Source organism: Pseudophryne corroboree, chromosome 6 (genome assembly GCF_028390025.1).
Source record: "Pseudophryne corroboree isolate aPseCor3 chromosome 6, aPseCor3.hap2, whole genome shotgun sequence".
In the NCBI taxonomy this organism is placed as follows: Eukaryota; Metazoa; Chordata; class Amphibia; order Anura; family Myobatrachidae; genus Pseudophryne; species Pseudophryne corroboree.
The window spans coordinates 802315885-802343792 of NC_086449.1; the positions used below are offsets into that span (position 1 = coordinate 802315885).

The 27908-nt window shown below is 47.5% G+C and overlaps 1 protein-coding gene across 3 annotated transcripts in view; it reads left to right on the top strand.

The window, feature by feature from the left end:
• Nucleotides 1–27908, top strand: part of PACSIN2 (protein kinase C and casein kinase substrate in neurons 2) — a 122072-nt gene that overhangs the window by 60799 nt on the left and 33365 nt on the right. For all 3 annotated transcript variants that reach the window (XM_063928936.1, XM_063928934.1, XM_063928935.1), the window contains exon 2: nucleotides 14804–14938. In XM_063928936.1, the coding sequence (XP_063785006.1) occupies nucleotides 14879–14938 (60 nt within the window). In that variant the 5' untranslated portion in view covers nucleotides 14804–14878. The remainder of the gene's footprint in view (nucleotides 1–14803; nucleotides 14939–27908) is intronic.

Consider the following 27908-nt stretch of genomic DNA (forward strand, 5'->3'; position numbering starts at 1 on the left):
ATACTTTTGCACGGCTGCAAAAAGTAGCTAGCGAGCGATCAACTCGGAATGAGGGCCATTGTGTAGTGCACATTTGACCATTCGGACAGTTTTTGTTCATTGTGTAACCCAGAAAGTAAATAAAATGTGAATATATGTGGTCTGACACTTACTTACTTTTTTTTTTCTTCTTTTTTTTAACCAATGCTGCCCGGTACATGTCATATATTAGTGGGCCATATGGGAAGCAGTCAGGATCTCTGATGGTGGTATACGGGCAGTCCGAATAACGACCTCTTTCTGAATGCCAACACCGGCATCCAGAAGAGTACAACATCCCGACCCCGGGATCCTGAACGAGGAGACAACGGTCAGCAAGTCGGTTAGGGTTAGGCTGCGTCCCAGGGAGTCAGGCTGGGGGTGAGGGGTGTGTTAGGGTTAGCCCCCCCCCCCCCTCTGAGGGTTAGGTTTAGGCAGCGGGGATGGTGGGGGGAAGGGTTAGGCTGTGAAGAGGGAGGGTTAGGTTTAGGGTTTTTGGGAGGAAGGGGGGAGGGGCACCCCCTTACTCACTCCTGTTGGCTGATTAACAATCTGTATTACGAGCGCTGGGATCTCAAGCGCCGGCAAATCATACCGATTCCGGCCATATAAACTCTTTAAAATCCCCTTTTTAAGTTTCCATGCTTTGACAGAGGGGGATATGTGTCAAACCTTTTGAGAAGTTGCCAGTAGCAACCAGTCCCGCTATCATTTCATAGACTACTAGATAAATGATAGGTAGAAGCAGATTGGTTTGATAGATTGCAGGTTGTTTACTTTTGGTATGTACATGCAAAATAATATTATACTTTGTGTCTCTTGTTAGTATATGAGCATTACAGTTCTTTAGATACTATCTATACGGCGTCGCTTTCACATGGTTGGAGATTATAATCTTCCTTGCAAATTGTAAGTAAACTGTTAATAATAATTTTCATGTAAATCAAGCGATGACAGTGATGCCATTGTTCTGGGGCTCTGTGCTGGAAATGCCTGGATGTGGTGTCTGAGTTTTAAATTAATGGCTGGCCTTGTGATGCCACGTACTAATTGATCCTTTGTCCGTAGAGGAACGTTCCAGTTCTCTTGCAGAGCCCCGTAGAGTCTAGGCGTGGCTTGAGCGGCATCGGGGAAGGAGGGGGGTGAGGGGATGACTACCAGGGGGGGGGCAGGCAGCGGTTACATTTAAGGGTCATATAATTGACATGACGCTGAGCCATTCTGAAGTGTGTTCAGTGCGGGGAACTTAGAGAAATTTTTGGGGCTTTGTGATTTTTATTAGCAATACTTCCAGATGTGGTCCGTCCTGATTACACAAAGGGAATCAAGCTGCTGCAAGTGTGTATAATTCCATGCCGTATCTGTGTTAAAGTTGCATATAGTTGGTAGTCCGTAGTAGTTCCCTGAATGTTTCCACACTGCCCACGTTGTCCACCAGTAAGTTCCTTGCACTGGTTTACGTGGATGGCTGCTGTCTGTAGGAGAAGGGGGCAGATTTATTAAGCCTGGTGAAGTGATAAAGTACCAGCCAATCAGCTTCTAACTACCATGTCGCAGGTGGGTGTGGTATGTTAGGTAGATTAGACTTGTGTCAACCACTATTGGTCAACAGTAAGTAGGTCAACAGGGACTCTGCGTCTACATGTACTAGGTCGACAGTTTTTTTTCTTTTCTTTTTGGAATGTCGTTTTCTCCGTACATTGACCGGGAACCCCAATTAGTGCACAGTGTCCCCTCGCATGGCTTGCTTCGCTCATCTTCCACTTTATCACTTCACCAGGCTTAATAAATCTGCCCCAAGGTATCTCCCGATATCCTCACTCGTGGTGCAGGAACCCCACTGTCTGTAAAATGGTTCTCGAAACAGATCCGTTTTTAGGTCACCCAGATGTATCACTTAAGAGTTCCCTACAACTCTTCCATCGTGCCTGACGATCCCTGCCTCTTCCATTATCTCGTGCGACCCCTTGGCGTGAGAGGTAAGGTGCCGTTATCGGCTGCGGTACGGTTTGGCCAGCTTAAGGGCAGCCTAGACATCCACCTACTTTTATGCCTGGATATTCCCCTTTTGATTACGTTTTTGACCAGGGAAGAGAAGGAACCTCTCCTCGAAGTGTCGTCTTTCGGATTCAGGGCAGGTACCCGTAATAAAGGCTGGAAGCTGTCTATATTCGTACCGTATCCGCGTGTGACTAACCTGGCCCGCTGCTATCCCACTGCGTGGTCACGTAGTCATGTGCAGTATATTTACATAGTAATTTCTGTGATATTTTGCATGTAAGATGTGTTTATAGCCATTTTAATCTTGCGGTATTGTGGGTAAGACCTGGACTGATCTTCAGCACCACAGAAATGTGTCCAGAAGGACTAGACATAGTGGAAAGTGAAGGGAGCCAAATATTTCCCTCCGAGGAAGCTGCCACTTCTGTTCCTGTGCAGTCGCTGCGTCAGGGTTTAATCGCTGAACGCCATGATGGCAAGGTGATTTTAGAAGAACACCTATGTCCAAGTGTGTGGTTTGTGGCTGCGCGTCTAGCGACTGCCAAATCCCCCACTTCCCGGTTGTCCAGGTTTCTAGGAGCAGTGAGTGGGGGTGTTTGTCACAAAGGGCGGTATTCCGTTCTTTCCATACCTGTTCTGTTTCTGCTGATGAGCGTGGTATTATCATTTCAGCTTGCTACCCCCGGGGTAGCGAGAGCGCCCAACCCTTTACGCAGATAAAGCTGATTACTATGGGCGCAATATGCACGATAACGGGGATCACTTTTAGAAAGGAGATCGGGCGTGGTATATCTTTGGAATACCGCCCAAAGTGTCCAATAGGCCTAGTCTGTCCGTGCTTCACATCCTGTGCACTTTGTAGCCTACTGTGCGCACATTAAATGTATTTCTTTAGATCCACAGGTCCCCCTGAGCTTCCATCTTCCCTTCGTTTAGTTTTTACCCTGTGCTGCCACTTCCTGCAGTGCTGAGCAACAAACGCCGATGGTTCTGATTCTGTCTGCTCTTAGCCGGGCACCTACGATGGACACGTACGTGAACTTGGAATAGCCGGGCACCTACAATGGACACGTACATGAACTTGGAATAGCCGGGCACCTACAATGGACACGTACATGACCTTGGAATAGCCGGGCACCTACAATGGACACGTACATGAACTTGGAATAGCCGGGCACCTACAATGGACACGTACATGAACTTGGAATAGCCGGGCACCTACAATGGTCGTGTACGTGAACTTGGAATAGCCGGGCACCTACGATGGACACGTACGTGAACTTGGAATAGCCGGGCACCTACGATGGACACGTACATGAACTTGGAATAGCCGGGCACCTACGATGGACACGTACGTTAACTTGGAATAGCTGGGCACCTACGATGGACACGTACGTGAACTTGGAATAGCCGGGCACCTACGATGGACAGGAGCCACATCCTCTGATGTACAGTCTAGTCTCGCTGGACATGATCTGACCTGCAGTACTGCAGAAGATTGCTAACCTCCATTTTCCTACCCCAGGGGTTGTAGTCTATCTCCCTGGACTTGTCTTGGCCTTGAATGTGCCTTCAGCACTGGATGTCTGGTACTGCGTGAAGGAACACGGCCACTATTTAGTTACGGACACCGTGCTAGAGTTCACATTCCGCCCAGGGGATACGCTGGAAGCTGAATGTTAAATGAATGGTGGATTAGTCGCATAACCAACCCTACGCAGTCTACGCACATGTGGCGTCTGGTAGGACAGTCCTAATAGATGCTGGAGATACTGTAGCCTTCATTTCTGGCACTTGCGTACGTTTCATGCTTAACCCAGGCAGACTTTGCACTTGCATCCTTCTGTGGTGCTGCTCCGTCATTCAGCAGCTGCTGGTGATATTTATAGGTGTGTATCTGCTGGAAAGTCCTATGTGAATCTTGTTCCTGTGTCTACCCTCTGGTACGCTGCCAAGAGATCACATTTCCCCATTTTTAATTTTTTATAAATTTGCAGATTTTAGCACAGTCACGGTTTCTATTCTATGTTTAGATGGACCTTTTTCCCCTGACGATACAAGGTGCTCGGAACAGCACCATATAAACCAATGTATACTTTGTTTTTTCAATATGTGAAGCTAGACAAGCCTACTGCAGGTGCAGATTTCCACCATGTATCAAAGGGGTCGATTAAATTCACCGACAGTTGAATAGCTCCCGGCGCTATTCAATTCAGCTCAAGTTAAGTCGTGAAGACCCGTTCTCCCAGACTTGACAGGTTGATTTGTCGGGAGAACTGGCATTCTCTGACTTAACTCCCCGCCACGATGCTGATTCCCGACAGAATCGGCCTCGCGGCAGCACTTTTGTCGGATTTCTTCTCTCATCCCCCGGGGGGTGAGAGAAGAATTCCCGACAATTGAGTGTCACTTGGCGCTGTATTGAATAGCAGCGAGAGCTAACTTCCGGCGCTATTCAACTGTCTGTGAATTGAATCAACCCCAAAGTAGAGCAGTTACTTGTAAGTTTCCGGTTTCCCTTTCCACTGGCAGAACAATATCCGTATTTAAGTCTCCACTTTTGCTCTGGGTTTATTAAAAGAAAATTATATACTGGAACATACACTGTAAAAAAAATAATAAATCTAAACTGGTAAAGGAATGCTGAGCCTTGTAGTTCAGAAGCTGGATTTTGCGCAGTTTGAATTTTTTAATTCAGTTTTCCAGATAATTTGTTTCCTAGGGGGCGCTGTGAGACCGCAGTCTGATTTCAAGTTACCGCTGAGCTGAACATGCAGCGTGACGGTGTCTGCTTGTGTCATTTACATACAAGTGCTCCCACGTTTTGCTGTATCGTTGTAGAAATGGTGAGGAAGAATGAGCAGTAATGTTATGTCTACAGTACAAATACGTTATTTATTTTCTTTAATAACTTTTTTCCAGTTCTTTGAAACCTTCCTCTGATTTATGTAATTAATGTTTCTTGTGAGCTTACTCAACAGAGTAATGTTGGTTGTTCCATATCGCTGGTTTACATGGTCTGTGTGTGCAGCTTATAATTAGATGAACTTGATGTTCTTGGCAGACCTTGCCGCACTTTTCTCTCCATAAAAGGAATATGTGCAGTTTTCTAAGATATTTTTTTTTTTTTTTTTACTTGAAAGACTTTTTTTCCCCCCTTCTATTACAAGAAAGCATAAAGCACCTATACTTCTATCGTGACTGCGCACCAGCTATCCATAAGGAAAGGATAGGCGGCATTTTCAGTATTGATGGAATTGCGTTCTGTGATTTCACTAAACTACAGCATTATCGCCATAACCAGAAATTTGTCAGCATTAACAGCCCCCCCCCAACTCCTTGCACTGGGACTGCCCCCCCCCCCCCCCCCCCCCAGCCCCCCCGACTCCTATGTGCAGAGACCAGGTATCCCCACACCTTGGGCAAAGCTGTGACCGAGTACAGATGGCGAGGGGCTTTCAGTAAAGCCTGATCTGCAGCTGATTGCTGAGCTGCTTTGTAGCAGGGGGGTGTGCATATAGATGAAGCCCTCCTGCATGTAGGTTACCCTCCGCTGCTGTAAATGTGCTCTCAAACTACACGCAAAGCGAAACAATGCACAAAATCTCAAATGTAGTTTCCTATTTCAAATCTGTGCATGGAATTGGTTACACATTCTGGCACAGGAATATAACTGTTAATCACACTGTAAGGTTGACTTTTCCTATGTGGTAGTTTTTCGTTTTCTACTTCTGCTCTCATTTCCCCCGCAGAGTTCCCTGCTAGCCCTTGTATTTGTAGTGCAGCAGGTATCTGGCTGTAGAAGTACAGGTATGAATAGGCACATGGCGCTGTGATATAACATTGCGGGAAGCAAACTTCTCCTCTCCAGCTGTTGTGGTGCGAACATCATACCGGCGACCCAGTCTTTCCTGTCCTACCATTGGGCCGGATTCAGATGCGGACGCAGTGCCGACGCGGCAGCAGTCCTTTTTCAGTGACGGAACTACGGCGCATCACAAGTGTAACAGCCGCTCACAAGTGAACAGAGGCGCCCACCGAAGCCATCTCGGCTTGCTCAGCAACTGCATACTCCGTCACAATTGCGGCGCAGATGCAAGGAACATTGGGGGTAATTCAGAGTTGATCGCAGCAGTAAATTTGTTGGCAGTTGGGCAAAACCATGTGCACTGCAGGTGGAGCAGATGTAACATGTGCAGAGAGAGTTAGATTTGGGTGGGTTATATTGTCTCTGTGCAGGGTAAATACTGGCTGCTTTATTTTTACACTGCAATTTAGATTTCAGTTTGAACACACCCCACCCAAATCTAACTCTCTGCACATGTTACATCTGACCCCCCCCCCCCCCCTGCAGTGCACATGATTTTGGTGAACTGCTAACAAATATGTTGCTGCAATCAACTCTGAATTAGGCCCATTGACTCCCTGAGTGCCTCTATGGCTGCACAGAATGGTTGCGGGAGCTGCCACACTAGCGCCATATTGTATGCTTGCGAGATCGCAGTCACACACGAGACACCCCTCCCCCCAAAAAAAAATTGGCACGACGCATATGCGGTTTTGCAGGACCCCCCCCCCCCCCACCCCCACCCCCTCTAGTTGCCTCTCCCAAATGGTCTCTACCTGTCAATCACTCTGTGACGGATCCTCTCTGCGAATGGCATCACAAAAGATACCTTGGCGTGTGCGCACTGTGGCCATGACGCATGCGCAGACTACTAACAAACACTGCTGCCATACCATCAAAGTTTCGACCGCATCTGAATCGGCCAGTTTTTGCATTGCGTCGTCTTTATCGACAGCTGTCAGAGGCACTGTATGCAAATGAGGCCAGCACCCTTAATGGTTCCCAAATAAACATGCTGTCTGTCATGTACTTTTGTAGAGGGAACTGTAAAGGACAAACATTAATTTTGTTTGTCACAAAATTAAACCTGTACTGTGTGTATTTATAAATATTAAAAAATAAATATATATATATATATATATATATATATATATATATATATATATATATATATATAATCCCAAAATAGAAGACAGCGGCACTCAGGGAATTTACGAATCAAAAAAGTGTATTCAAAGTATACAAAAGAGCTGACGTTTCGGGGCTCACCCGCCCCTTTGTCAAGGTGTGTACACGTCGGCTCTTTTGTATACTTTAAATACACTTTTTTGATTCGTAAATTCCCTGAGTGCCGCTGTCTTCTATTTTGGGATTCTGCAAAAGTTCTTCCAGAGGGCACCAGGGTGGACTCCAGCCGTTGGAATGAGTGCCGGCCCACTCCCATGATAGATAGATATTTTTTTTTAAATTATATAAATGAGTTCTACGGGGTATGAGAGCTACACATTCTTGTTCGTGCCGTTGGGCCTCTCTGAGGATTAGGCAAATACACTTCAGCGTGAATAGATCTGTTTATTATTAAACCAAGTAAGAGGTCTGAAATAAATGAAAAGTAGTGTTCGTGCCAAGCGGGACAGGTTTAAAGTACAAAGGAGGCGGCAGGACTATTTAATAGAAGGCGGCAGGTTATCGGTACGGATAGGGTGGGAAACTTCACACACAAACATTTCTACCATGCAGTGGCACCTCCGTAATTTGAAGGCTACTCTCTAGTAATGTCCCCCCAGGCTTCTGCAGGATAGGGGTGTCTTACCTAGCAAATTAGAACTTAGAAATGTGATATGACCGATCTGTCAGTGTTTTAAACAAAATACTACAGCCTGTGGGCCCAAGATGCATGATGGTGGTCCAAGCGATCGGATCAGCACCGCCATCTGTGGACAGCACTAACTTGCAGTAAAGTGGGAATGGATTTTTCCACTTGGCCAGATCTTATCCGTCGTTGGCCACATTGACCTATCCTGTCTTTGGACATAAGGGTGTAGTGCCACCTTTTTACCTGGGTCGCTTATAGTGGTGCTGGTTTTGTTTCCTTGAATCCCACCCAGTTCATTTGCTTTGTCTAGGAAACCGTTCCGGCTGTACAACAGGTAGTGGAAACTCAGAGTAAGCAGGAAAATGGGTTTGCTATGTGGTTTCGGTAGTATTGTAGGAAGCGTGCATGTATTTTTAACTTTTTTTTTTTTTTTGCAAACCCTTTAATGTATAAATTAGTCTCCCATCATGACGTGTGTGTCTGCATTGTATTACGATTCATAATTGCATTCCAGCGTATACAGCTGCAGCTCGCATTTGGCACTAGAAACTCTGAGTTATTTTTAAACCTCGCTGTACAACAAGAACTCGTCTTCTCCCACCGCTGTTGCTATGGCTGCCCGATCCCGGTGGCCTGGGGTGTTCTGCACACAGATTTTGGAAAATAAGAAAGTGCTTGGATACCGTGTACCTGACTGTGCGTCGTCAGCGGGGAGGTGGGCAGGAGACCCCCTGTTTATATTCACGTGAAAGTGCAGATGCTTGCTGCTTCCATTCATTGTTTGACCTCCACTCAGTGCATTGTACAGTCTTCTCATTTGGTGCTAAGTTTATACCCTAACCATGGGGAGTTCTTGTGCGTGGGGTGACATGCCTCATTCTCCAAAAGGTCCAAGATCTTGGGACATAAATACAGCAGGGACATTTCTGAAGATTGGTGCAGGGATGTAGCCAGTTACAGCGGTTTTCTAGTGTAGTTTAAGAAATCAAAGCAAACGCCTGGGTTGATGCAAGGTGGGGAAGCGGTGAAAAATTTAGCAGTGTGACACTGTGGATAGAGAATGGGAATCTGTTGAAGTCAGTCAGTCTAGCCATGATTGAGCCTTGGAACCTCTTTAAGGCCTCTTTATGCACCAGTATATGTCTCTTGGAGCCTCTTTATGCACCAGTATATGTCTCCTGAAACCTCTTTAAGGCCTCTTTATGCACCAGTATATGTCTCTTGGAACCTCTTTAAGGCCTCTTTATAAAACCTCTTTATTTTTTATTTTACCGTGAAGTGAATGTTGGGTCATTCCTGAGACGTGCACGGAATATCTTGGCCAGTCTTACACCTCTTGCAGTGGAGCAGAAATCTTCTACTTTAGGCCACACAGATGTGCACACACCATGACCGAGTAACGGGAAACCCGTTTATCCTGTATGTCTTTGGTTAGGTGGGAGTAAATCTGAGGTCATAATGACAACCTTGGTTCATCCGCAGATCTATGGTGTAGGTTTTGGCTATAGTGTCGTGTGCAGCAGACTCAACTGAATATGCATATATCATTTCAGTGGGCATCCTTTTAAAAAGTGACGGTGACAAATGGTCAACGGTGTTGAAGGTACCTTATCTAAGTTGGGTGAGCAGTGAGCAATATTTATATCGAGCTCCGTTGCTACCTTGGTGCGGGCAGCCTCTGTAGTAGACTATGCCCGGCAGCTAAATGATAGAAATTCCAGGAGGCCGTGGGACATGCAAGAGAATCAACCATTCATTGGAGGCAAATGGCAGCGATGAGTGTTTTATTTATGATGTATAGAGATTTTGTATTTGAGAATTGCTTGTTAGAAGAGAGAAGGGAGAAATGGCAGAGGATAGGGAGGAGGCGAAAAGCTTGGAACTACCCTAAAGGCAGCAACGCTCATTAGGTGAGAGGGGACAATGGCAAGTCAAAAGTTGAGTGAGGTTTTGGACGAGGGAGCAGAGAATGGGAAGTGAGTGGACCTCCTTAGGAACAGCTTCCAAAGTGGTCTGCAGAAGCTTGGTAGAATGGGTGGAAACGATGGTGGAACAGTGAGTCAGACACTGAGAATTCTAGGGTTAAATAGAGTGGAGAGAGATGGGATTGAGGTTCCCTCCACTGTACTCTGAGCAGCTGGTACAGAGGTCACGTTATGCGATTTCAGTTATGGTCTTCTGATTGACAGACAGCTGTGCCTAGAGTGTACGGGAGGGGGACATGCTGATCATGTGTAGAGACCAGACCCTCCACTGTGTCCCACAAGGGATGGGGATGGAAGAACAAGATCTCGCCGTGGCCGATGGCAGCTTTCCGATTAGAGTCCTGCTGCAAGAGCATGTTTTCAGTTGGAGCAAAGAGCTGGAGGGAGTATGACCGACCGCCGGTCAGCCGTACTACACCCCCAGGAGTGATTTCTGTACAGCTTCAGCAGAATGTAGTGAAAGGGAAGGGTGACTGGTAAAGGGGATTAGAGAACAACACACAGAACCGAGAGACAGGAGAAGTAGGAAGGAGCGCACGGTCGGCTGCAGCTCTCCTGTGACCAAAAGTAAAGAAACCTCCCCGCATTCTCACGGTGCACTTTTTTTTTTTCTGAACGCTCCAGACTCCCAAAGGAATACATTTCCAGTGGTCGGTCTGTCCCCACCCTTCTCTTATCCTAACCCCATTCCCCATTGTGTCCTGCCCAGATGTCCTATTATCTGCACTATAAGATTTAAGACCTTGACACTGTTCTCTGCTGTAAGCATCTGTAGTGCTTTAAATTGCTAAATCCCCGATCAGGTGACTTAAGCCCTCTCGGCGGTTGATCTGAAGTCAATAGGATTTAATTAGAGGGGAGGCAGCAGCAATCGGGGGTGGCTTTGTGTGTTTCTGTAACAGGAGGCCTCAATGTGCAGATGTGCCGAGCATCCGCCTTCTCCTTAGTTCTTCAGTACAGTCATTTGCAGGCGTATTTGGCAGGCCTGATTAGTTACTGTTGCTTTCCAACAGAATGTGAGCTGCTCGCTAGTGTGCGAAGTGACTTTTCCTTTGCATTGTTGCATTGGCACAGGCTGGAGAGTTTCTTAATCAGGGGGTTGCAAAGTTGAATGAACGGGTTGCCAGGTTGGACACTTGCCAGGTTGCTCAGTTGCTGCAATTCGCAGTTTGTAGCCATCCGCCCCGGCACCCAGCGCAGCACAACAAATCTAATCTCTGCTTGTCCCGAACTGCCGCTCCTGCCAGATAAAATACCAGCTTAACGTGCAAAACCCATTTATCTCTCTGCCCATGTGATCATCACGCTTCAGCGTTACAGGGACCAGCATTCTGCTGTGATTTATCGGAGACAGAAATGTATCTGCCCATTTCTCTAGAACCGGTCAGTTTAGGGCACCAGTGTTGTCTCTTCAGATGACCCTTCTCCTGTGAGAAGCCCTGCCAATACCCTTCTATCCACAATTCTCCCCTTACTAGATATAGGTGAGAGTGCTGAGGTCTAGATGGCATTGGTAGGAGGAGAACCGCAGAGGACCGCTCATTGGGGGTAATTCCAAGTTGATCGCAGCAGGAACCTTGTTAGCAGTTGGGCAAAACCATGTGCACTGCAGGTGGGGCAGATGTAACATGTGCAGAGAGAGATTTGGGTGGGGTGTGTTCAATCTGCAATCTAAATTGCAGTGTAAAAATAAAGCAGCAAGTATTTACCCTGCACAGAAACAAAATAACCCACCCAAATCTAACTCTCTGCACATGTTACATCTGCCTCCCCTGCAGTGCACATGGTTTTGCCCAACTGCTAACAAAATTCCTGCTGCGATCAACTCAGAATTACCCCCATTGTCTGTTTAAGGAGTCTGCATGGATAAAGCAATCTGTTGCTTTCACCGAGATAGGGACATTGAACTCGATGGAGCGCAGCTGATTCTGCCGGAAATTACCGTTATAGATGTGGCCTCATACATCATTGCTGCAGTTGCGCCAGCAGCCCCTCTTGACGTGAGAGCCTTTTCTAGCGTTGGGCGTCTTTTTTTGCATTTATATTGCCGAAAATGCGTCTTAGCTGCGATGCGGATAGGAGGCACGAGAAGTCTGTTCTAATTTGTTATGACACTGTGTGTGTTGGAGTCTGAATCTGTATAGGAAGTGATGCAATGTAGCAGCTGCTATTTATGGCAATAAGAGACACCTGAAGCTAGCAGAGTTGCACGTGACCTGGCGGCTGTGTTACGCCAGGCATATCGTGGCACGTTTTTGAGGCTAGATGCATGAGGATGCCGCTGGAAGCAAGTCACCGCTGGGCCCCCAGTGATGATAGGGCAACATTTAGACAGTTCATCAGTGGCGGCCTTCTCATGGCGATAGTATAAATCTCATACCGCAGCCTGTGTAAGTAACTGGACGCATTAATGCTGATTGCTGAATGCGCTAGTGATACTGTTGTAAGTTTTCGTGATACTTGCACATACAGCAAACCTGGTTTTCCACAGAAATGTGTGATTGTGTATACAAGGGGTCTGCCGTTGCTTATAGTGTGCTGCGTGTGCGGTCTATATGGACGTCGTTACATTATGAGCACTTTTTAATATTTAAAGTGACAACTTTTTTTTTTTTTTTTTCCCTCCAAGGTAAAACCCTTTTACCTATTTTAAAGCTGCACTTTTAGCAGCCCGCAAGCAATTACGGTTAGGGAGCTGGTTACCGGTGGTTGGGATCCGGACGATCTGTATCCTAATGTCGGGATCCCGGCTGCCGAATTGCTGGGGGAGGGGGGCGCGGGGCGGCGGGCGCAACAAAGCCCCTATTTGGGTGGCAATAGTCTGTAGGGATTTCCAAGGGTTGATATGCTGACTGGGGGATCCCGCCGGTAACATGATTACATCCCGCAGTTACATGTGGCCCTATAGAGGAAAGGCAAAGTGAACAAGTTGTCCAACGAATCCGCCACTAGTGATAATTTATCTAGCACTGTGATAAAAGCTGGTTGCTATGGGCAACTTCCCAAGGTTGGATACTATGTCTGTGATATTTTGTTTTTATAGGAGTAAGGTGCTTCCAGATATCTGTATAATCTACACGGCGGAGGTCTCCTTTATAACTGGCTTTAGGAGAGTGCAGGCCGCTGGATCATTACATTGTCCATAGGAGCATTGATCCCTATAACCTGCTAATGCCTATACGCAGCTTGGCATGCACTAACATGCCAGGGCTTTGTATTTTGTGCCCTGTGGGGTGTTTATACAGGGTAGTGGCTATGACAACATTGTGTGTGTGTGTGTGTGTTATGGATCTGATCTGTGGGCCTACTGCAAGGGCTGACAGCCCTGTTGCTGCCTTGCTGAGAGCCTTCCGTGTTCTCCCCTGTATGATAACAATGAAAATAGTCATTACCGGATTGTGGGCGCCTGTGCGGCAGCCAATGTTTTCAGTATACTTGAGGAAATGATTGTTCCGTGCTTCTCCGAGGACTAATCTTCTGCGCTGTCACTTTCCATCATTGTGTGAACAGGTTTGCAGGTGAGCCGGGTGACCTCTGAACTCTGCACATATATTGACAGACTGCCATATATCCCATGCGTGGCTATGCAGGTCATGAAGTCCCACAATGGGGTTTTCGTACAGTGGATCTAAATTGTGTTTTTCTCCCGCAAACCCCCCCCCCCCCCCCCCCCCCCCCACCGTACTCCTCCAAATTGGATTTAAGCCTATTAAAGTGCACTGCAGGGAGCATATTAAATTAGTGTAGCAAAACAATAACTTTCAGTCTGCTATAAAGGAACTTTGTGTCGTGGTATGGACACTTAAGCATTTGTGCATTTTATAAACGTCATTATTAAATTTATAGGTATTTCAGGTATTTAATCCGTGTCTTTTCTTTACTCTTGGAGAACAATGCTTTGCAGACCAATAAGCTTTGCATCAGATAAAGCTGCACAAATAGATAATATAACTGATTCACTGGGCTTGGGGCACAATGTAGCTTTATTTGCCAAATGGTGACCCATTGTTGATTATCTAGTTAAACCGCAAGGAACTTTATCAGATTGTACACTTGTTAATATGTTTTGGTGTTCCGGTCAGTATATTGGATTTGTTCCTTTTTACGCTTTTTTATTTTTTTTTAATTTAAGTACAAGAATTAGGCAGTGACACCAAAGTAAACGAGTGGTGAGTTAAAACGCGCCACCCCCTTTTTAAAGCCACGGTGATCTTGTTTAGAAGCTCCTCTTGTCTAATTGCGGGGCAAACCACCAGATCAGTGCGTTTTCTCCTTCATCTCATAGGGGACACTGGAGTCTATATAACAGTGGGGTATAGAAGGTGGTAGATGGGAGATGAAACTTTAAAAATCTAGAAGTATGACAGGCTCCTCCCCCTCTATACCCTTCCCAGACCCCAGTCTTAGAAATGTGCCCGAGGGAGCCGGTACCTTGGGCTTAGTCTCCTGGAGAAGGGGACTTTAACAGCAATAGGAATTCTCAATACAATTTAAAGGATTGGTTATAGATGATGGGGGCTTACCTTAATTTCTGTGTGAGCATCATTTGTAACTTGTTTCCCGCTTTGTTCTCCTTGACAAAGTTGTCAATCAGAATCTTAATTGGGGCAGTGGGTAAACATCCATTAAGCAGATGGTGTCAGTCTTTATAAGGGGAATAAATGTGGAACCAGGAAACCCTAAACCACTGATTCTGGTTGTAGTGAGTACATTATTGTGAAGGGTTTATGAGGCAGTAAAATGGGAAATATACTATAGGATGTAGTGTGGTGTCTGCATAGTTCAGTGAAGAACCATTTATGCGTGAGAAATGCAATTAGTTTTTATGTTAAGTGATATGTTTGCAATCAACGAAAACAGTCTCTACTTTTCCTTAGGACTGTGGTTAGTCCTCAGACTGTATGCAGTTTGTATGTCCTCCCTCTGTTTGCGTGTATCTCCTCCAACACTCCAAAAATACACGGCACTAAGTGTTGGAGGAAAGTATGTATGGTGGATATAGATGTGATTGCTTGTCAGTACTTTAACTATGTAACAAGTTTGTTTTCTGCATTTTGTTTATCGTAGTGAATACTGTAGATGCTACTCAATGTTTGAGGTATGTCATTATTCAAAACCTTTTACTCTTCTGTGTAGGTACTGACTGAGCACTAAAGGGGATCACACAGGACTATAGCTTTCTGACCAGCCGCGGTCTTCTCGTCGCTAATCATGTCTGGGAACTACGACGATTCGGTTGGGGTGGAAGTGTCCAGCGACAGCTTCTGGGAGGTAAAATGCATTCATATTTTTGTTTTGTCTACTAGGTTCTGTGTTCTGATTACAGTACACATTGTATTCCTGCTAAGGGGTCCAGTACGTAGCCGGGAGAGATTGTGGAAGGTTTGATCTGTTGTTTTTCATTCTAGATCAGGTGTCATATGTTGTTTCTCTGGGCCTAGCTGGAATGAATTAAGTAGCTAGTGAGCCATGCCTTTTACATTTAAACCCACTTAAATCTCTCTCTTATTTACCTTTTTATTACAGCGGTGTCCCAATAGTGCTTTGATAACTGACTGCTGTAGTGCTTAGGGCGGTGGTTCCCAAACCTCCTTAATTCACGGCACCCTAAAGTATCAGCAAATATGTCTTTTTGAGAAACTCCACAAACATGAATTCATTAAGTATAGTTGCTTTCCTGTCTTACTTAAGCCCAGTACTCACGGGCCGATCAAGGAGAGATGCGTGCTGAGCGAACCGCTCAGCACACATCTCTCCTGCCGCTCAGCACAGCGCGATCTGTGCTGAGCGTGCGGGGGGAGACGGGGGGGCCGCTCACTTCACCCAGCGGGTGAAGTGAGCGACCCGCTAGATTGGCCTGCATGCAGGCCAATCTAGCAGCGGCGATAGCGATGTGCGGGGCCGCGCATCGCTATCGCCGAGGGGGCTACACACGGAGCGATCCTGCCGATATTCTAAGCAATCTAGTCAGATTGCTTAGAATATCGCTCCGTGAGTACCCCCCTTTAGGGTCAGTTATTTACTGACGGACAGGGTTGTGCCTTTTTGTTTGTACACTTGTTTTATAATAGGCAAAACCAGCGCTGATGGCGGCTTATCACATTTGCCATGAATAATTTAAATTGTTGCTGGACCACCAGCCTGCTGCAAGCCTGCAAGTGTCCAGCGTCAGCCAGTTTGGGAGCCGCCGGTCTTGGGGTAGGTTTACCAAGGCTGTTAGGGAGATCTTATTGGGTTATACTTGGAGGAGCTTCACAATTTTCTAAATTATCATGTGCCAGCTCCCAGTAACCATGCCTCTATACCCCAACGTAAGCTTCCAGTGTCCCCTGTGGAATCGGAGAAAAAATCCTATTGTTGTAGTTTTTAAAACTGAAAATAACTTATTTTCAGAACTTCAGTTCTGTAGATCCTTTTGAGCTGTAGTCCCATGACCTCGAGCGAACCCGCCAGACTCTTATCACTGGTCCAGCCACTATTGGAAGCATTCTCACCAGTGAGCAGACTCTAGGACCTTCTACAGTGCTGAGGTCCCTCCACTACTCCTGCTTTGAGGACTGCATCCGACTTGCCTGGTTCACTTGATCAACCCTTACCTTTTCTGGAACTATGAGTCCTCCAAATGTCCTATAATACTGCTATCTACTGTCAGTATCACCTCGTACTTGAAGACAGGAGCTGATGCTCTTAGGGGGAGATTCATCAAATCTTGGAGAGGGACAAATTGGAGATGTTGCTCTTTTTCAACCAATCGACTTCATTTTTTATTCTCTTTTTTTAGCACAGCCTGTAAAATGAAAGAAGCTGATTGATTAGCACTTTATCTCTCTCCATGCTCTGCTTAATCTCCCCCATAGACCTAGAGGTCTTGTGCTCGTGATATTACACATTGTCTTCCCCAGGCCCATGCAGGAAGACTGGTATTTGAGGTTCCAAACATCTCCCAGGGTTTTGGTATGTTTTCACAGTCACAAACTGTTATTATATAGACACCATATTCATGTTTAGAATGCACACAGGGGGGAATTCAATTGTTTTGTTTGTGCCCAAACATAATTGGGGCCCATCGGAGGCTGTGAACTGAGATGTGTTCCCCTGTGGCTATTCGCGCCTGAACAGAGCAACAATTGAATTGCACCGTTAAGTGCCATCTAGTTGCGGTCGCGGGGTGAAACAATGTAATCACCCCCATAATGTCAACGTCCAATTTTAAGCCTAAACACCAATTGTTCAATAGTTGCCACTATGACTACATCCCATCTCCTAGATCGCAGATATTCCTTCATCAGCAGAAGACCTGAGGTCCTTTCCACCCTTCCTTCCGGCGAGTGTTGGCATCGACTGAATCTTGACCATTGATAACATTTTTGCAGCCTTTTCTGTTGATCCCTTGGCGTGTCATTGAGTTAGCCCCTGTACTTCCAGTATCGGTTTCCAGAGGGAGAATTTGCTCACTTGATACATCTGCATTTTGTTAAGAACTGCTGAGCTGTGTTGTTCCCTTCTCTCCCTGCATTGTTCTATCAGACTAATCATGGCGTGAGGTCATCTGGAAGTTTTGTAGGAAACTTGTAACAATTGCGGTGAGTCATCAGCCGAAATGTGCCCAGGATTCCTCCCCGAGAGCGAAAGGAAGCTCGCCCTGGATTTCACATGTTCTGGAAATTAGGACTGTAGCCCGTTTGCAGCGACGACCCCCCTTCACTCCATTGACACGACAGTGGCTGATTGGCTGCCACTTTATCCCTCTCCATGGCTTAGTACATAGAGTTCTTGGTCATGTATGTTGGGAGTTGTGTTTTAGAGGTGGCTGAAGGTGACTGGAAAATGAGCCGAGGAGCGTATTACAGGAGTAGAGCATGTAGGAGTTTTGTGATGCCGGTTGGTTGTGGTTCTCGGGCGGCCTGACCTGTCTAATGGTCTCTGGTGGATATTTGCAAAAGAAAAGATGTATTTGTGCAAATACATGGGGTGGATCAGTATCTGCTTACACTCCAAACATCTCCAGTAGAACATTTGCATGAAATGTCCGTAGAAAGGAGTTCCAGAAGCTTTGGTGCTTTGGCTATGTTTCTGTGTGTTCTCTCTGCGTCTGAGTTTGGCAGACCTTAGTCATGAATCAACAGTCTGTCAAGCTCTACCTACATAAGTTGCATGTGTAAAGGTTTAATTGCACTTAGAGTTCTGTGTGTGTTTGTAGTGTTCCCGGTAGGCTTTATTTGCAGGGCACCTTATCCTTATTGGCAGCGCCCCACTGACCAGCTCCTGCCCCCCTCTCTGTTGTGCTGTTGTCTGCTGCTGCGCTCACTATACTGATCTGTGGGTGAATGAACGCCCTCCGCATTGCACCTCTAGAGTCAGCTGCGATTGGATGCTGCAGATCAGGTGCCGCCTCTCTAGTGTCTGGTGAGAAACAGAAGGGCCAGCCCCCCTGTCTCCATATAGCAGGAGACACCACCAGTCAGTGTGGGTGTTAACGGACTAGCTCATCTTCCTGGGGTCAAACTGATCGGCGATCACGCCTGCAGATATCTGAGGTGAGGTGCGGTGGTCAGAGGGGCAATGAAGGGCCATGTGGGGTGGTCAGAGGGGCATTGAAGGGCCATGTGGGGTGGTCAGAGGGGCATTGAAGGGCCATGTGGGGTGGTCAGAGGGGCATTGAAGGGCCATGTGGGGTGGTCAGAGGGGCATTGAAGGGCCATGTGGGGTGGTCAGAGGGGCATTGAAGGGCCATGTGGGGTGGTCAGAGGGGCATTGAAGGGCCACGTGGGGTGGTCAGAGGGGCATTGAAGGGCCATGTGGGGTGGTCAGAAGGGCATTGAAGGGAGGGGCATTGAAGGGCCATGTGGGGTGGTCAGAAGGGCATTGAAGGGCCACGTGGGGTGGTCAGAAGGGCATTGAAGGGCCATGTGTTGATCTGAGGGGCACTGAAAGGCCATGTAGGGCGGTCAGAGGGGCATTGATTAGCCATGTGGGGTGGTCCAAGGGGCATTGAAGGGCCATGTGTTGTTCAGAATGGCATTGATTAGCCATGTGGGGTGGTCTGTGGGACATTGATTAGCCATGTAGGGTGTTCTGAGGGGTACTGATGGGAGATGTAAGGTGGTCAAATAATAAAGATCTTTTTAAATATTATTCTTTACTTTAGTGCCCCCTATCCACAATATGCCTCAAAGCTATAGCTTCATGACCAAAATGTTTGCCCTTGAAAATTAAAATGTACACCCTTCTCGTATCAGAACCAAGCCCTAAAAAAAAATCCTAGAGAACACCATGTGCTTTTTTTTAAAAAAAACACATTTTTTTTGGATGCACTATCAGATTGTCACAGGCAGGAGATGACTGCCGGCTTTTTGGGAGGCAGTGAATGCTAATGACTGAGAGGTGGAAGGTCTGGAGTACGTACAAAAATGGCAAGTTGCTCAAATCAGATGATTAGCCCATTGCAGGTGCTTGCAGGGGAAGGGCTAATCTAGACACCAATCCCCTAGCATGTTCTGAGAAGCATGTATGGGATCCGTAGTTGGAGGGAATACTGGTTCTTGTAGTGCCATTTGGAGGATCTTGGGGTGCCTCCAGGTGTTTTGGCTCTCAATTTAGAAATAATATGTGTCTGCTATAATCATGTAGCAATTTATGTATGACCCACCATATCAGAGACACCTTGACGTGGCGCTTTCATATCTTTGCAAGTAACGGAGATCTCTGCATTAGTACTATCATATAGGATGTAAATCTCATGTACTTGCCTATTATAGTGTGCTGGGGGAATTGTATGGTTTTTTTATACAGGTAGCTGAACAGTACTTGTACAGTAGCTGTGGTGATAAATATCTGTGGATACAGGCACTGTGCCCGTTACTGGCTCCTGGTACTGAACAGATGGTAACTGCAGTCACTGTGCCCGGAATACTACATGCCATGCCAGGGTCAGCTAAGCAATGGATTGCTTATTAAAAGTAGTTGAAGAAGAAACAATGAGTCAGTTTGAAGTGACGGAACTGTATGAAGATGGAACCATCTTGCCAATTTCCCAGGCTAGGTCTGGAGAGCGGACATTGGCAGGACTTTCAGGTGCTGCCGATTTTGGGTGAGGCTGAAGTCTAGACTATTACTGGAAAATGCAAAAGCTTCCATAGTCTTCATTCTAGGCCTGTTGGTAGACTAACCACCTTCTGTCCAGGACTTGTCAGTCCCTGAATCTGAGATGGATCCTCAATATGTAACCCTTGCCATTGTGGAATTGGTGTGTGTAGTGTCTGATATTTGTACCATGCTTACCACTGATGGACTGGTACTTTATCTGTCTCCATTATATCTCTTTCCAAGGTTTGATGCACCTCCCCTTCAGTGTCAGTTACTATCGCAGCAGTGTGTCTTGCTTTGCCCAGCCCCTAATTGTCTGGTGCGCAACCGAATCGGCGAGGCTGTCCTTTCACACTACTTCTGTGCTGTGGGCTGGACTGCACTCCCAGGGATGGTCACTTACCTTGCAGTGATCTTGTACCTTTCTCCAAATTTGTTGCCAGTCATGTCTTGACGGGTAAAGGTTGCTGCTCTTTTGCCTCTCTTCTGACCTTTTCCTCACTTCATCTCCACCGTCCTGGTAGACTGTGGCACCCCCCACTGCATTGGAACTACATATCCCAGCATCCCTTGCTCAGCGTTGCTGTTAGGGCATGCTAAAACTGTAGCAAGCCATGCTGGGATGTGTAGTTCCACAGCTGCAGGAGTGCCACAGGTTGCCTACCCCTGCTGTGGGAGATCTGAGAGGAAGCGTTTATATTTCCCAAGCAATTAATAGGTGATCAGCTAATTTTTGCAAAGACTCCCAAAAACCCACAACGTTTGTGCCCAGCAGCACAAATAATTCAATCGCTCCGTCACTTTAGAGTGGAGCTGCGGTAACAATAAAACAATTGAATCCCTTCCCCCGAAGAGCCAAAGGTATAAACATACTATTTACACTTTTTTAAATAGTATTTCTCGGCTTTTAGTAATTTGTCCTTTGGAATAATGTGATTTTTGTCATGGTCACTAAATAGTTTGTGGATCAGTATGAAAAAAGAGATCGTACTGTTTGAGGGCCGTGTACCCACGTTGGTATAGAAGTGGCGCTCGGGGTGTGTTTTGGCAAATCCTCATAAGCAAACACTGAGCAGAGTGGAAGAAGATCTGAGCGGAAGAGAGAGCTGGGTCACAAAAGGACAAGTGTTTCCTTCCCATTCAGGCTGGAGGAATGTGCGAGGTCTCAGTGAATGTATTCACTTATCTGGTATCCGATCCCACAGAACAGAGGACGGCTGTTCCCCACAAGCACTCTCTATACCGTGCTTAGCCCCTCCACTGTCCGCGCTGGATGTGAGGGAGGCTGATCCCTGGTCAGTGACGCTATCGGGAAACGTACGATATCGCGGTGTGTTTATCTTGTAATGTTATCTCCGATATGATGGGGCCTCTCTTTCTGTTCACCCGACTGGACACATTGGGCCCTTCTGTCAGTCTTTGTGGCGTTCTAGCCGATGAATTGAGGGTTTCCCGTTCTCAAGGGTAGAATTAAAAATACATTCTAAATCTCATCTTATTGGAGGCGGAGTCATTATAGAAGATGCTAAAACACGGGGTGATTCAGACCCGATCGCTGCGGTGCGTTTTCACACAGCGGGCGAACAGGTAGTAACTGTGCACATGTGGCAGACAACAAAGGGCAGCGCCGGTCATCGACGGGATGGAGCGAAAAATCAATTCTCACGAGCGTTCGCGATTGACAGGAAGAGGCCGTTTGGGGGTGGTAACTAACCGCTTATTGGGAGTGTCCGGAAAAAACGCAGGAGTTCCCAAGCGTTTTCAGGGAGGGTGTCTGACGTCAGCTCTGGACCCGATCAGCCCGTTCTCATCGCACTGTAGGAGTAAGTCCTGGGCTGCGCAGAGACTGCACACAGTGGGTTTAGCAGCTCGGCGCACACGTGGGATCGCACACTTGCACGGTGAATATACACTCCCTCTGGAGGCGGCGACTGTCCGAATGCAGGACGGCAAAACTAGCAGCCCAGCGATCAGATCTGAATCACCCTCGTAGTTTGGACACTGGGTCCAGCTTTGGTCTGGAAAGATGGGACGGAGACATTGCAACAGGTCAAGGACTGTAAGAGGGTGTTTGCATAATATTAACACTTACAGACTGGGACAGACAGACAGACGGTGTGTACGCCTATGGGTGGTCGGGAACAGGGGTAAACGGAGAAGGAGGAGGGTGGTCATCTGCTCTCTTGGGATTGGTCGTCAGAAATGACCAGCTCTGGCTTCCAAGCCTTGTCACCCCATTATCCTGGAAGTCCCAGCATGACTAGTTTCCCATGTTGAGAAGTTCACACCCAGTGTCCTCTATAAAATGATGACCAGAACTAGTCCCGTATAAAACAACGCGTTTCTCCTTTAAAGCAATAGAAAGGTCTGTTCGGCTATTGCCCACTGTTCGGACATGTTCCAGTGGTCTTAATATGGCTTAGAAGCAGCTTTTTTATCCAAATGTTCAGTGAGGATTACACACTGCCTCATCTGCGTCTATGGTAATTGCAACATGATTGCTTTGCTTTGTCAATCAAGAACGTATGGAATGAAAATGCTTTTCCAGGCGCAGCACCTGTTTAATCTACAGAGCAGATGGACAAATGTTTACTAAAAGGAAGCTATTCCTTCACTGCGGGGATGTATGTAGGCGTCTACACAGCAGGTTACACATGCACCTATGTGTATATAAATAAATCCGGGTACACACGTTGGTAGATGATTCATGGTGCACAACCCATAAATATAATAAATCCCAGCCCTCCCTCTGACCATGTGACCCTCGTGCTACGGAAACATACGTGTTCATATGTGAGCAGGAGCAGAGCTATTATGTGTGCAATGACCCGTACACCGTCCCTGATATCAAAGGATGTGGCCCCCTAGCAGCTGTAGTTCGCACTATAGCCTGGGGAGGGCGCTGACTGTCTGATCTTCACCCCCCCCCCCCCCCCCCCCACTCTGGCCCACCCTCAATTGAAAGTGGGATTCAGGTTGGTTTTGAGCTGAATGACCGCCCTCCCTCCCCCACCTGTACCCCCCCTTCCAAATTACATTTTTATTCAGTAATGGGATTTCGCTGCCATACAAGTGGGGCGGGGAGGGGGGGGGGGGGGGGGGGGGGGTGTAGATTTGTCTAATATTATACTGTCATTTTCTACTACGGTTATGTTTAAAAATAATTTATGTACTTCACACGTTTTCCATGAGTAATGCTGGAATCTGTGAAAGTTGCTATTTAAGGAGCGATGTGCTGGCAGTTGCAGGGGTTAACGCCTGCATGACGGAATTCTGTGCATTTACCTTACATATATAGGTTAATCATTGGCAGACTGTATTCCACTGGTGCCTCTCTCTGCCCTTATGTAACCAGGAGCTGCAGCACAACAAGGAGAGCTTTCTGCTGGCTGCGGATCATCCTGTGCTGTTTATGCTGGGATATAAGAGGTTACATAACCAGGCCGAGACTTGTCCAACCTGATTCCTGTCTTCCTTCATTAGAGCGGTTATTGGGTTCTGGTCTCAGGAGCCTGCAGTGTTTATTATCTCGCTCCCTCCCCTCCTGGCAGGAAACCACCTAGCAATTACCCACTATGCACTCTGCAGCCACCGCCACCATCCGCTGCCCTCTCCCCTAATGGCTGGAGAGGACGTATCTTTCTTTCCTCTATCAAATATGGATTCGTTTAAATGTCTGCAGATTTTCCAACCTTTTCAATAGGTGTAAATGTGAACAATGGGAACCATTAGTCAGGGGTAGGGAACCCGTGGCACTCCAGCTGCTGTGGAACTGCACATCTCAGCATGCCCTGTGGGTTTTTTTTTTTTGCATTGCTTAAGAGCAAAACTTTGGCGGCATGCTGGCACGTGTAGTTCCACAGAATCTGGAGTGCCAGGGTTTGTCTGTCCCTGGTCTACCTTTTGATGTAGCAGATGATTATGTGTAAGGGATGCAGTCAATTTGCCATCGGTCGGGATCCTGGCGTTCAGGATACCGACAATGCCGCCAGCCGGAATCCCAACACCAGAGCTATTCCCACTCGTGGGTGTCCATGACACCCCTAGAGTGGGAATAGATCCCATGGCAAGCGCAGCGAGCCCCCAAGGGAACTCTTAGCGCTTGCCCCTCTGCCGTCATTCTGGCGGGCGGGGATGCCGCTGTCCGCATATTAACAGCCAGAAAGTGTGACAATCCAAACTGCACTCGCAATGTGAGGTTGCAGCCAGTGATACCACAGAGAGCCTTCACCAACAAACTCATAGATATATGTAGAAAATGAAAACAGTGATACCACACCGCGCTACCAACCAATTTAGCTCTTAGGTATTCTTCACATAAAATAAGCGGATAAACGTTTTTCTTTTTCCCAGGAGATATTCTAAATGGCAAAGAAATACACACAATTGTGCAATTCAGAGAGACCGAAATAAAATCCAAAAGAATTTCTCGAGCGTCCTAGAGGATGCTGGGGACTCCGTAAGGGCCATGGGGAATAGACGGGCTCCGCAGGAGATAGGGCACTTTAAGAAAGACTTTAGGATTCTGGGTGTGCACTGGCTCCTCCCTCTATGCCCCTCCTCCAGACCTCAGTTTTACACTGTGCCCAGAGGAGAATGGGTGCACTGCAGGGAGCTCTCCTGAGTTTCCTGCTTAGAAAGCATTTTTGTTAGGATTTTTTCTCTCTTTTTCAGGGAGCACTGCTGGCAACAGACTCCCTGCATCGAGGGACTGAGGAGAGAGGAGCAGACCTACTTAAATGTTAGGCTCTGCTTCCTCGGCTACTGGACACCATTAGCTCCATAGGGAATGAACACAGGTTCGTCCTGGGCGTTCACCCCAGAGCCGCGCCGCCGTTCTCCTCACAGAGCCAGAAGAAACGAAGATAGAAGACGTCTCAGGCGGCAGAAGCCTTCGGTGCTTCACAGAGGTAACGCACAGCACTGCAGCTGTGCGTCATTGCTCCGCTACACCTCACACACTCCAGTCACTGTAAGGGTTGCAGGGCGTAGGGGGGGCGCGCCCTGGGCAGCAATAAAACACCTCTCCTATGGCAAAAGTGTATATACATGTACAGGTGGGCACTGTACATGTATATAAAAGAGCCCCCGCCATTTTTTACTAAGTTTGAGCGGGATAGAAGCCCGCCGCCGAGGGGGCGGGGCTTCACCCTCAGCACTCACCAGCGCCATTTTCTCTACACAGCACCGCTGAGAGGAAGCTCCCCGGACTTCCCCCTGCTTGACACTCTGTGAAAGGGGGTTTTAAAGTAGAGGGGGGCACATTATTGGCGTTTATACACTACAGCAGCGCTACTGGGTAAGCATTCTGTGTTTTTCTCCAGGGACATATAGTGCTGGGGTGTGTGCTGGCATACTCTCTCTCTGTCTCTCCAAAGGGCCTCAGGGGGAACCTGTCTTCAGAAAAGAGATTCCCTGTGTGTGAGAATTGTGTCGGTACGTGTGTGTCGACATGTTTGACGAGGAGGGGGAGTGCATGATGGTCAGGTCGCCGTCAGCAACGCTGACACCGAACTGGGTGGATATGTGGAATGTCTTGAATGCAAATGTAAATTTACTGCATAAACGATTTGACAAGGCTGAAGCTAGGGATCAGTCAGGTAGTCAGACCTTGCCTGTACCTGTAGCACCAGGACCTTCGGGGTCTCAAAAACGCACCATATCCCACATAATCTGACACAGATACCGACACAGAGACTGACTCTAGTGTCGACTATGAGGATGCAAAATTACAGCCAAAGGTGGCAAAAGGTATTCGGTACATGATTATGGCCACTAAAGAGGTTTTGCATATCACTGAGGAACCCCCTGTCCCTGACACGAGGGTTCACATGTATAAAGGGAAAAAGCCTGAGGTCACTTTTCCGTCCTCATTTGAACTAAGCGACTTGTGCGAAAAGGCTTGGGAATCTCCAGATAGGAGACTACAAGTTCCCAAAAGGATTCTTATGGCGTATCCCTTTCCACAAAAGGACAGGATACAATGGGAATCTTCGCCGAAGGTAGACAAGGCGTTGACACGCTTATCCAAGAAGGTGGCACTGCCTTCTCCGGATACAGCTTCCCTCAAGGATCCTGCTGATCGTAAGCAGGAGGTTACCATGAAGCACATTTACACACATTCTGGTACTATCGTTAGACCGGCTATGGCATCGGCCTGGGTGTGTAGTGCTATCGCGGCATGGACAGATTCCTTATCTACGGAACTTGAAACCCTAGATAAGGATTCCATTCTAATGACCCTAGAGCATATCAAAGATGCTGCTTTGTATATGAGGGATGCTCAGAGACATTTGTTTACTAAGCTCCAGAATAAATGCTATGTCTATTTCTGCTAGGCGACTCCTGTGGACCCGACAGTGGACGGGGGATGCCGACTCAAAGCGGCATATGGAGTCGTTGCCTTACAAGGGGGAGGAGTTGTTTGGAGAAGGCCTCTCGGACCTTGTCTCTACTGCTACGGCCGGTCGAATTTCTTACCTTATGTCCACCCGCAGCATACTAAAAAGGCACCTCATTATCAAATGCAGTACTTTGGTTCCAATAGAAGCAAGAAGGTACGGGGATCGTCCTTCCTTGCCAGAGGAAAAGGCAAGGGAAAAAAGCTGCATGCAGCTAGTTCCCAGGAGCAGAAGTCCTCCCCTACATCTGCAAAGTCCACCGCATGACGCTGGGGCTTCCCGGGGGGAGTCAGCTCAAGTGGGGGCGCGTCTACGATTTTTCAGCCAGGTCTGGGTTCACTCACAGGTGGATCCCTGGGTTCTAGAGATTGTTTCTCAGGGATACAGGCTGGAATTCGAAGACGTGCCTCCTCGCCGGTTTTTTAAATCGGCTCTGCCAGCTTCCCCGTCAGAGAGGGGGTTAGTGTTGACTGCGATTCAAAAATTGTATCTTCAACAGGTGATAGTCAAAGTTCCTCTTCTCCAGCAAGGAAAGGGGTATTACTCAACCCTGTTTGTGGTCCCGAAACCGGACGGTTCGGTCAGGCCCATTTTGATTCTAAAATCCCTGAACTTGTACTTGAAAAAGTTCAAGTTCAAGATGGAATCGCTCAGTGCGGTCATCGCCAGCCTGGAGGGGGGGGGGGGATTGGATGGTGTCCCTGGACATAAAGGATGCATACCTTCATGTTCCGATTTTCCCTCATCAGGCATTCCTGAGATTTGCATTACAGGACTGTCATTACCAATTTCAGACGTTGCCGTTTGGGCTTTCCACAGCCCTGAGAATTTTCACCAAGGTAATGGCGGAAATGATGGTGCTCCTGCGCAAGCAGGGGGTCACAATTATCCCATACTTGGACGATCTCCTCATAAAGGCGAGATCTCGGGAGAAGTTGCTGGACAGCGTATCGCTGTCGGTGAGGATGTTGCAGGGGCACGGCTGGATTCTCAATTTACCGAAGTCCCAGCTAGTCCCTACAACGCGCCTGACCTTTCTGGGTCTGATTCTAGACACAGACCAGAAAAAGGTTTTTCTTCCGATGGAAAAGGCTCAGGAGCTCATGGCACTGGTCAGGAACCTATTAAAGCTAAAAACGGTTTCAGTGCATCATTGCACACGTGTCCTGGGGAAGATGGTGGCATCGTACGAGGCCATCCCCTTCGGCAGGTTCCATGCGAGGACCTTTCAATGGGATCTACTGGACAAATGGTCCGGGTCCCATTTACAAATGCATCAAAGGATCACCCTGTCTCCCAGAGCCAGGGTATCTCCTGTGGTGGCTGCACAGTGCTCACCTCCTAGAAGGCCGCAGGTTCGGATTTCAGGACTGGATCCTGGTGACCACGGACACAAGCCTCCGAGGTTGGGGAGCGGTCACACTGGGAAGAAATTTCCAAGGTCTCTGGTCAAATCTGGAGACTGGTCTCCACATCAACGTCCTGGAGTTGAGGGCCATATACAACGCCCTATGCCAGGCGGAGGCATTGCTTCGGGACAAACCGGATCTGATTCAGTCAAACAATGTCACTGCAGTGGCTCATGTAAACCGCCAAGGCGGCACAAGGAGCAGAGTGGCCATGGCAGAAGCGACCAGGATTCTTCGCTGGGCGGAAGGCCATGTAAGCGCCCTATCAGCAGTATTCATCCCGGGGGTGGACAACTGGGAAGCGGACTTCCTCAACAGACACGACCTGCATCCGGGAGAGTGGGG